Below are 11474 nucleotides of genomic sequence, written 5' to 3' on the forward strand. Positions count from 1 at the left end.
ATTTGATGTAGAATGTCTTATTTTCTTTACATACTGAACGCATAATGTGTGGTTGGTCTGATTTTGAGGTCACGGTCATGAAAACAAAATAAAAGTTAAAGTACCAATGATTGTCACGCACACACTAGGTGTGGCGCAATTACTCTCTGCATTTGACCCACCACCCTTGATCACCCCCTGGGAGGTGAGGGGAGCAGTGAGCAGCAGCGGTGGCCGCGCCCGGGAATCATTTTTGGTGATTTAACCCCCAATTCCAACCCTTGATGCTGAGTGCCAAGCAGGGAGGTAATGGGTCCTAAAAGTGCCCCTTAAGTCAAGACGCTGCATGATATGCTGCATGCCAGAGGTGTGGACTCGAGTCACATGACTTGGACTCGAGTCAGACTCGAGTCATGAATTTGATGACTTTAGACTCGACTTGACAAAATGTAAAGAGACTTGCAACTCGACTTAGACTTTAACATCAATGACTTGTGACTTCACTTGGACTTGAGCCTTTTGACTTGACATGACTTGACATGACTTGCCACTTTCCCCAAAATCCAAAGCTTAAAAAGTTATTTGGGAGCGCTCCGTATTTTTCATTTTCTTCGTCTGTCTATCAGCGTGTTATTCCTGTCAGCTGGTGTGCTGTCAGTACAACAGCCAATCAAATTAGATTTACGTTGTTTTCATCACACAGCATTCATCCAATCAAATTGCAGGACAACCAATGAACAAGAGTTGTCCAAGAACGTGCCAGTGATAATTCGGGTATAAAAACTACGACTTGGTCAACAAAAAACGAATTGCCGTATGCAAATCACGCAGTTCGAATATTACAGACGGAGACGCAACAACTTCCAACTTCGTTCGACATTTGAAGTTGCACAAAGAAGGGTAAGTTTTGAATGTAAGATAACGTTTATTGGCTAAGTAACGTGACTTTTATTTGCTGTGTAGTTAAATCAGTGAGGCTGCAAACTCACTGCTAACGTTATAACCATAGAGATCTTATAAGTAGACGCAGCATAGAGCGCTACTGCCTACTGGCGCAGACGAGGCGCGTGGCCGCCATCTTGGAGTGGTGATCCGCTCCACTCAGTGCAATTAATTTGGCAGGAGCAATGAACTGTCAGCGCATTTAATTCATTTTACCTCACTGAATACCACTGATTTTCACCCCCTTTTTTGTCATACGTGTAGCTATGATAACAGACACATGTTTTGGCGTGTTTTATTATTCATAGTTTGCTTAACAGTAATATAATATTCTTATACGCTTAAGTGACCAGACGTCCGAGATCAAAACTGGGAATATAATCCCAGAGAAGGGGGAAAAAAACGGTAAGCTATTTTTAAGTTGAAGAAACAATATGATTAGGTTATATATACATATGCGTGTATCCTACATAAACAATGTATGAATACATTAGATATCTATATATCTTAGGGACCTATAGACTATCTCTGTTGCTGCAGCAGCAGAGAGTTTATTCTGTCTTGACACTTTGTATTGATATTTTCTATTACATTCTTCCCTTAAATGATAATGTTTGCAGTGATTGTTTTATATGTATTATTTTATGTAAGTCGCTTTGGATAAAAGCGTCTGCCAAATACTTAAACATATATAAACACCTGAAAGTCTTCATATCAGCTAAAACCACCAATCTGTTTCACTGGATTCAGAATAAAACCAAATTCTGTTTAACCCAACAATGTTAGTATTTGAATATTGTTACTTGAAGACTGATTCCTGGTTACAGTTATACTGTTAAGAAAGTATTGTCTTATACTTTGCCTAAAATGAGAATGCATCATAATCAGTAGTGGCTGGTGAATTTTGTTTTAGGTGGGGCTGTAAGTTTGTAAACCAAACCCCTGTAGGGGCGTCATCCTCCCCCAGAAGATTTCTTTGTGATTTTCACATACAAATATTGAAGATCTTTGATCCTTCTCAACTCTGTGGTAATATTATTTTCATAAAATACAACCAATAGTACGTTAATGTTAAATCTCACTTGTGAAAAGTAATCCCCCGATTCCTATTTTCAACAGTCCGCTCATTTGAGCAGGAAAACGCTGAACACCAGCCCGGCATCTTTGTTTTCTACCTTTCAACTGTCAGTTTAGGCTGCTCGCCGGCTCCTCATCACCACTTCAAGATGGCGGCCAAATTGCTCACGTCACAGCAACCAATGCTGCGTCTACTTATAAGATGTCTATGGTTATAACGTCATTGCAAACACGGCAATCTGTTGCGTCCACTGCAGTTTGCTACCTTATTCATACTTTTTGTCAAGTGATTTTTTTTTAAGCAGGGTTTCATGAGGTACCTATACATAACGTTACGTTAGTCAATGTATCACACACAGTAACGTAACGTTAGTCAATGTATCACACACAGTAACATTACGTTAGTCAATGTATCACACACAGTAACGTAACGTTAGACGGCAGTCAGCAGCACCGCGTATTTTAGCCACCTACAAAAAGACAAACATAGTCAAATAAAGGTCAGTTAAAATGTATACTATATTAAGAATATGTGTACATATTGCATAGGGTCCTGACATCTAAAAAGTACAACTCTGTTCATTGTTATGTTCATATATTTGTTATGTTTTTCATGTGTACGCACACATAAACACACATACAGTATGAGATGAGATCAATGAGATAAGGTAAGAACAGGATATAAACTGCTGTGGAACTAGTTACAATGCAATATGCCATGGAAATACAATGTTAACACTTTTGTGCAAATAAGTACAGTTGCACTTGTTTTTTTCAAATGTGTTTATTCTGTAAAGGAATGAGTTACATGTTTAAAATGACTGGTTAATAGTGCTATTTTGAAGTGCAATGTCAGCACTATCTTTTTCCCTGCAATTTCAAATGCACTTGTTTTAATAAATAAATACAGCGTTTTAAAAGCATACACAATCTGTGTAAATATATTAGTCTGTGGTTAAATGACTTGAAAGGACTCGAAACTCAAAATGCAGGACTTGGGACTTGACTTGAGACTTTCCAGTCTTGACTTTGGACTTGACTCGGACTTGCCCTGTCTTGACTCGGGACTTGACTCGAGACTTGAGGGTTAAAGACTTGAGACTTACTTGTGACTTGCAAAGCAATGACTTGGTCCCACCTCTGCTGCATGCTACCGGCAAAATAGGCTGATTTTTCAAAATGAGGACTGAAATTGTGTGCTGACAAATAAGGGTTAGCTGTACATTCATATCAACTTCATGAAATTGGCGTGACCTGCTGCTTGTTACTATGAAGGGCTCTTTATTTAAACGTAAAATCAAACAAATAAGGTGACTATCCTATGTACATGTACAATGAATTTTCATAAAAAGATGCTTCCTTTGTCAAGAAAAATGCCTCGATGTAGAATTTCTTATATTTGTTACATATTGAACGTATAATGTGCGGCTCGTCAGATTTTGAGATCACCGCCATGAAAAGAAGCCCTCTTTAGTCACGACACTGCATGATATGCTGCTCGCTTCTGCATATTCATCTCACAAAATGAGGACTGAAAAGTAGCAACATCTGCTGACTTTTTAAAACCCCGCTGTGTACACGTACGTAGGGAGAAGTACAGAGCGCCAATCAACCATAAAGGCACTTCCTTTGCGTGCCGGCCCAGTCACATAATATCTACGGCTTTCCACACACACAAGTGAATGCAAAACATACTTGGTCAACAGCCATACAAGTCACACTGAGGGGTGGCCGTATAAACAACTTAAACACTGTTACAAATATGCGCCACACTGTGAACCCACACCAAACAAGAATGACAAACACATTTCGGGAGAACACCCGCACCGTAACACAACATAAACACAACAGAACACACACCCAGAACCACTTGCAGCACTAACTCTTCCGGGACGCTACAATATACACCCCCTGCTACCCCCTACCCTCCCACCTCAACCTCCTCATGCTCTCTCAGGGAGAGCATGTCCCAAATTCCAAGCTGCTGTTTTGATGCATGTTAAATAAAATAATGCACTTTGTGACTTCAATAATAAATATGGCAGTGCCATGTTGGCATTTTTTTTTCCCATAACTTGAGTTGATTTATTTTGGAAAACCTTGCTACATTGTTTCATGCATCCAGCGGGGCATCACAACAAAATTAGGCATAATAATGTGTTAATTCCACGACTGAATATATCGGTATCGGTTGATAGAATTGGCCTATATCAGAATATCGGCAAAAAAGCCATTATCGGACATCTCTAGTGAAGACACTGCATGATATGCTGCTTGAGTTGGAATTTTTCAAAGTTTGCTGACTAATAAGGTGACTATGCGTCACAGAAGTAGTCAAAGAACGTCACTGTGCCTAAGCGGACGTTGTTGAACTTTAAAATAACTCTCGTGGAAAGATGCTTCCTTTGTCAAGAGATTGCATGATAGGCTGCTATGCCTCTATGTAGAAAATATGTTGTTTTTTTTGCGTACTGCATGCGTTGCTGGCCTCTTAAGTCCAGACATGGCATGGTATGCTGCATGCTACTAGCTTAATTCATTCACTTCACTAAATGAGGACAAACTTCTTGCAAAATCTCGTTGTTCATTGATGTTTCTCTTACGGAAATAGTTTTCTTTAGTAAAGATACTACATGATATGCTGTTTGCTGCTATGCCTTGCAGAAGACACCTATTTTTACAACTGGTACTGATTTTGGCCCCAATTCTTTTCAAATTATGAAAACAAATTAGGTCTAAGACATTATCACTCGCTTGTTCTGGAAAAATTCAGGCTTATGTAGGAACGCAAGTGATTTTACACTAGTCCTCACCAGTGTTGGGTTAGTTACTGAAAACCAGTAACTAGTTACAGTTACTAGTTACTTTATTTCAAAAGTAACTCAGTTACTAACTCAGTTACTTACACCAAAAAGTAATGCGTTACTGTGAAATGTAACTATTTAGTTACTTCTTTTTTTCTCCTTTTTTTTTTTAAAGCTCCCATTAATGCCCTTTTTGCCTTCATTTCAGTACTGTTATTGCACTGGAGAATAATACAATCTGTTGATCAACTTGACATACATTTTTATTTTCCTTTTAACATAATTAATGAAAAACAGTGCAACATAAAAAGGCATTCCTCCTTTCTTTAAACTTGGACCAATGACCATGAATAAAAAACAAGTTAAAGTGCAACATAAGAAGGCACATCATCTTCCTTGAAACATAAAGCCTGACATCTGGAGTGATGCTGCTGTCTTCCACACTTGGAGCCATGGATTGTAGAATACTTGTTTTCAGTGGCAGGATCATTGACACAGATGGTGAAGTTTCAGTGCTCAGTAGAGATGTAACACTTTTGAGGGGTTTAAGCACCTGGAGGACCTCCTCTGCCACTCTCACATCATCATCAGACAGGGTGACATTTGTCTTCAGGGTGTTGTGGGTCAATGCAGAGTATATAGCTGCCTGCTGCTCCAACATATCATAAGTGGAGTTCCACCTCGTTGGGACATCATGTATGAGCAGGCAGCTTTAGCATTTCTTGCTTTGTCTTAAGCACATGAGCAGCTGTTGTGCTTGGGTGGAAGTAAGAAACCTTCCTGATCCTCCCAAAGAGGCGCTCCATCCTATTGACTGAGATTCCCTTCTGTGATGCCAAATTCACTATATGTGCAAAGCACCTATCTGTGGTCCCAGTCCTGCCTCATTCTCTGTAATTATTTGATTTTTGGCATTATCACGTGTGACTGGGATATCTTTATCTTCCATTCCTCCACTGCTTGTGTCAGTACCTGCGCAAGGTGACTCTCGTAGAGGGGGCGTGTCTTCTCATCTCCCAGTCTGCTGTGATGAAGTGAGCGCTTATAGTTCCGCTGGACGTCCACCCGTCTGTCATGAGCGCAACAGCTGATGCTCGGGATAGTTCATCCACAACTTTTTTCTTCTCCTGCTCATAAAGATCTGGCACAATCTTATTGCTGAAGTGGGTGCGCGACGGGATGTCGTAACGTGGTTCAAGCACGTTCAGCATGTATTTAAAAGCCTCGTTTTGCACAACCGAGTCTGCACCTATAAACACACCGATTCAATGGCGGGGGCGTTCAAGCTCCTCCGTTACTCCGCTCGCCATGACCACGCTGTGTGTGGACTGAACGTGCCAACAACTTTTTTTTTTGTTTCATATATCAAACCGCGGATCAGTTGTGTGCCTCATCCCCTCCCCACACCCACACACACACACACATAGACCGCGCCTCTTTTCTTCTCTCCGGCTTGTGACAGAGGAAGATTCAGAAGAACGACACCGCAGCGCTTCTGTTTCTAGCCGATACTACATCAAAAGTAACGTAAAATAACGCAGTAACGCATCATGTAGTAACGGTAACTAAATTACTGAATAAAAAAAAATAACGCGTTAGATTACTAGTTACCGCCGAAACTAACGGCGTTACAGTAACGCGTTAGTCCCAACACTGGTCCTCACTACTTCCATTGCTCTTCTAAACGTGTATTTGCATAGCACACAGCATGCTAAGCCATACTTGCCAACCTTGAGACCTCCGAATTCGGGCTGTCCTGGATGAAATGAAATTCTTTTTTCCAATCATTTTAGAACTTGCAAGCGTATTTCTTCTTCTTACTCGTCGTCGCCATGTCTCTTCTTCGTTCTTCTGCTTCGTCTCCTTCTTGTTGTGTGTGCAGTTGTGCACTGAGCTCCAAAAGCCGTAGATGTTATTGTAGCATCCCGGAAGAGTTAGGGCTGCAAGGGATTCTGGGTATTTGTTCTTTTGTGTTTATGTTGTTTTACGGTGCGGATGTTCTCCCGAAATGTGTTTGTCATTCTTGTTTGGTGTGGGTTGACATTGTGGCGCATATTTGTAACAGTGTTAAAGTTGTTTATACGGCCACCCTCAGTGTGACCTGTTGATCAAGTATGCGTTGCATTCACTTGTGCGTTTGAAATTAACGTTATCCTTAAACCAGTCAAAAGATCATACAACGTGTCAGCAATTCTTGATATCTTCGAGTTAAGACCATTGTTAAACCCGTCCAACGCTACATTATTATGTGACTGGGCCGGCATGCTGTTTATATGGAGGGAAAAGCGGACGCCTGGACAGCATGCGGCTGTTAAGGGGTGAAGGTTTCAGGTGAGAGACGACGCTAAAGGCAGTGCTTTTAAGGCACGCCCCCAATATTGTTGTCCGAGTTGAAATCGGGAGAAATTCGGGAGAATGGTTGATTTTCGGGAGGGACACTGAAATTCGGGAGTCTCCCGGGAAAATCGGGAGGGTTGGCAAGTATGTGCTAAGCCCTATTTGTCGTCCATTTGCTTAAGTCTTACATTAAAAAAAAAATGTCCTCCCTGCAGGCGGAGGCAGAAAAAGCCACAGACCAGCCCGACCCTGACGCTAAGGCAGCTGAACCGGACCCAGCCGAGATGTGGAAGAAAGACTTCCAGTGCCAGTGGTACAAGACACCAGACAGGGACGTCTCGGATCAGCAGTCCCCCAAAGACGGAACCTCTGTCAAAGGGCCGCTGGAACAAATTCCCAGAGATCTAAGAGGGACTTTGGCCACTTATACAGCAGCTTCCGTCACAAAAGGTGCCTCTGTGATCGAAGCGAGCGAAAGCGGTTCGGTACTGATGGCCGCAGACTCTAACATAATTCTGCTGCTGCTGGTGGCTGCTTGTCTGTGTGTGAACTAAAAAAAAAAAAAAGCCCAACTCCGGACCCTTGCTGAAGTGCCTTTGAGCAAGATACTGTTGACCAGTGCTGCTCTGGACCATGACCACATCATTCAAGACTGCAATAAATGTTATCTGGAAGTGCCAACGCACAGCAGCATTGTCACTTATGTCACTTTTAGGGAATTGAACTGCTCAAAGCAAACCTTGCGTACAATAAAGGACGTTATGAAGATCATCACCAGCAATTTGTGCTCACTTGCATGCAGCGACACGTGTTGCATGTTTATGAACCTTGCGGTTCTTAGCTTTCACCAATGCTCTAAAACGCTTACGAACGCGTCCTAAACTCTGATGGGATTGCTTCTTAATTCAAACCATGTTTAAAAGACACTTGGGTGATGCTCAATTAATAAGCAGTTAAGTCTGCGCCATAAAATGCTGGCTGAGCATAGCGACAAAGTTTGACTCATGGAGAGGAAGAAAACACAAAATGGACATCATTTGAAAAGATCTGTGCTTATTTAGACACAGCGCCACTGAGTAGTGACAAGAAATAAAAACAAAATGGGCTGATTGCACATCACACTAATTCACCCGTCTTATAAATAATCGTATAAAAACTTTGCTCTGAAAACAGCACTTGGGTTTTAAATGAGTGAAGACGTCGAGTGAGAAGGTACAGTACCTCCAACTATTAATGAGATTCCTATAACGCCTTCTTCTTGTTTCCTCATATTCTTTGCAGTGTTTAAAAATAACTAGTTAATCATTTATAAGCATTTTGTATGGAAAACAATTCAATCTTCAGTTTGTTTTAATGAATTAAACACAGAATGTTCCCTGCTTTGGTATGGATTGTGAAACTCTGTTTTATAACTGTTCAATTCAGACATGATGCCTCTATTTCAAGGATTCTCAAACTGTGGTACGGGTACAACTAGTGGTACGCGGGCTCCATCTCGTGGTATGCCAAAGAATCACTGAATTCAAACCCAGTGTTACCTTTTAAACTGTGTGCAATGTTAGTTTTGTTCACCATTAAATATACTTGTTAAATAAAACCGCTGTCTCTTTTTTAATGAAAACTTCAGCTTACTATGCTATTGAATTGTAACGTTGGTCATTATGGTGGTACTTGGAGAGCCAAGTTTTTGTGAGGTGGTACTTGGTTAAAAAAACGTTGAGAACCTCTGCTCTATTGAATGACAAATTACTACAAAATAGCACAAGGACAATGACTTTGAGTGGAGATCTGCTTCCTGAATAAAGTGCATTTTAAATCCTTTGTTTTTGTCAAAGTAGCTCTGAAAGTGATTGAAAAGAATTAACAAGAGTGAATGTATACTGAGATACAAAATGCAGATGGCCATTTTTTGTTCGTTGTTGATTTTTTTTAATTACAAAATGTGAGTTGTGGATTATGTTATTGTTCTTGCAAAACTAGCTTGTTCCCTTAGTTTGGCTTGAAATAAGCTATGACAATAAACAGCACTTTTCATTTTGTTAAAAGTAGGTCTTAGAAAATAAAAGGTTGGAGACTGTTAATCTTAAAGGGGCTGTTTACAACTTGCTCACATTTACTTTTTATCAAAGCAAAATATCTAAGAAAAACAGCACTAACTAGGTCAGGGGTCGGCAACCTTCACCAGTCAAAGAGCCATTTTGACCAGTTTCACAAATTATAGAAAACAATGGGAGCCACAACATTTTTTTGAAATGTAAAATGAAATAACACTGCATACAAAGTTTTTTATTTTACTTTATGCTATGTATAAACCAAGGGACTCAGAGTCTCAGACACGCTGCCCACACCTTAAGTTGGAATTTGAATGCTGGTGTGGGACGCGGGCTTTACGTGAATGGCGCTTGTCAGCTTCATGCGTGCCGTGATGGTACAGAATATAGCACCTACCAGCCACATGTTGTTTGGGGCTTCCGCTTGCCCACATAGGTGACAGCATGGCATACTTGGTCAACAACCACACAGGTTACACTGACGGTGGCGGTATAAAAAAAAAACTTTAACACTCTTACTAATAATGCGCCACACTGTGAACCCACACCAAACAAGAATGACAAACACATTTCGGGAGAACATCTGCACCATAACACAACATAAACACAACAGGACAAATACCCAGAATCCCATGCAGCCCTAACTCTTCCGGGATACATTATACACCCCTGCTACCAAACCCTGCCCACCTCAACCGACACACAGGGGGGGGGTTGATGTGTGAGGGAGCAGGGTTGGGGTGGGGGTGGGGTTTGGTGGTAGCAGGGTTGTATAATGTAGCCCGGAAGAGTCAGGGCTGCATGGGATTCTGGGTATTTGTTCTGTTGTGTTTATGTTGTGTTAAGGTGCAGATGTTCTCCCGAAATGTGTTTGTCATTCTTGTTTGGTTTTGGTTCAAAGTGTGGCGCATTATTAGTAAGAGTGTTAAAGTTGTTTTATATGGTCACCGTCAGTGTAACCTGTGTGGCTGAGGACCAAGTATGCCTTGCTGTCACGTATGTGTGCAAGCAGAAAATGCATACTGAAATCAAGTAGTTGGGCTGACACGCTGTTAATGCAGATTGTAGAGGGCGCCAAATGCTGTACCATCATGGCAAAATCGGTAAATATTAATCCCGGGAGTTTTCTGCGAGAGGCACTGAAATCCGGAAGTCAACCGGGAAAACCGGGGGGTTCGGCAAGTAAGCTGCTGAGCCGCATCAGAGTGATCAAAGAGCCGCATGCGGCTCCGGAGCCGCGGGTTGCCGACCCCTAGGCTAGGTCATACTACCATTTTTGGTTTAGTAAAACACGTTTGTTCTACAATTGTATATTTTTTTCACAATAACTAAAAGATATGTTGAGAAAATGTTACCCTGTCTCGTCCACACGTATGTGCAGGGAGCGCGTGCACACATACTTACGTGGACCCCGACTTAAACAAGTTGAAAAACTTATTCGGGTGTTGCCATTTAGTGGTCAATTGTACGGAATATGTACTGTACTGTGCAATCTACTAATAAAAGTTACAATCAATCAATCAATCAAACAAAAACAGTCTAAGACACAGGTGTTGCTGCCACGTCACGCCTGAAAATAATATGCTTCAATAATAAATGTATTTGTTCTTTCCATTCTGTCAGAAAAACTAAATGTCCGCTGCATAAAATTGCATACCTTTTAAACTTTAATATATTCCAATATTGCAACAAATATTGTATTAACATACTTTACGAACCAATTTTTTGTCAAAATAAAAATAAATACTTAAATATGCTTGACTTATGATTTCAAAGCAATATATCCATCAAATTGTACATTGTAAATATGACATAAAATTTTACGTTTTTTTTTAAAGCATTTTACTGTAAATTAAAACAACTTTTTTACTATCGTCTGACCTGCCGTTTTTTTACCGTAAGATGTACGATTGTTGTTTTTACGGTGTATTACAGTAAATGGAAAAACAATACTACTTTTTTTTACGGTAAAAAAAAAACCTGGCAGCCTAGTTGCCAGAATTGGAAAAAAAAACAGTAGAACTGTTGTTTTTTTCAATTTTTTTTGTAATATGTTGTAAAAAAACACTGTAAATTTTACAGTAACATTCTGGCAACTAAACTGCAATTTTTTTCTGTAAAAAAGTGGTACTGTTTTTCCTTTTACCGTAAATTGTTGTGAAAAAACATTTTTCCTTTTACCGTAAATTGTTGTGAAAAAACAAACAAAAAAACACTATTTTACAGTAAAATTCTGATCGAGTTTCCATTTTTTTACCGTAAGATGTACGATTGTTGTTTTTAC

The 11474-nt window shown here is 40.3% G+C and overlaps 1 protein-coding gene and 1 long non-coding RNA gene across 4 annotated transcripts in view; both read left to right on the forward strand.

The window, feature by feature from the left end:
- The window catches only part of LOC133615729 (hyaluronidase-2), a 98840-nt gene extending 90484 nt beyond the window's left edge, over positions 1-8356 (forward strand). For all 3 annotated transcript variants that reach the window (XM_061974528.1, XM_061974531.1, XM_061974530.1), the window contains one exon: positions 7355-8356. In XM_061974528.1, the coding sequence (XP_061830512.1) occupies positions 7355-7693 (339 nt within the window). In that variant the 3' untranslated portion in view covers positions 7694-8356. The remainder of the gene's footprint in view (positions 1-7354) is intronic.
- LOC133615792 (uncharacterized) overlaps positions 1-11474 on the forward strand; it is a 517593-nt gene that overhangs the window by 120404 nt on the left and 385715 nt on the right. The gene's annotated exons all lie outside the window — the stretch shown is intronic.

The sequence above is a fragment of the Nerophis lumbriciformis genome, linkage group LG01 (assembly GCF_033978685.3).
Source record: "Nerophis lumbriciformis linkage group LG01, RoL_Nlum_v2.1, whole genome shotgun sequence".
Classification (NCBI taxonomy): domain Eukaryota; kingdom Metazoa; phylum Chordata; class Actinopteri; order Syngnathiformes; family Syngnathidae; genus Nerophis; species Nerophis lumbriciformis.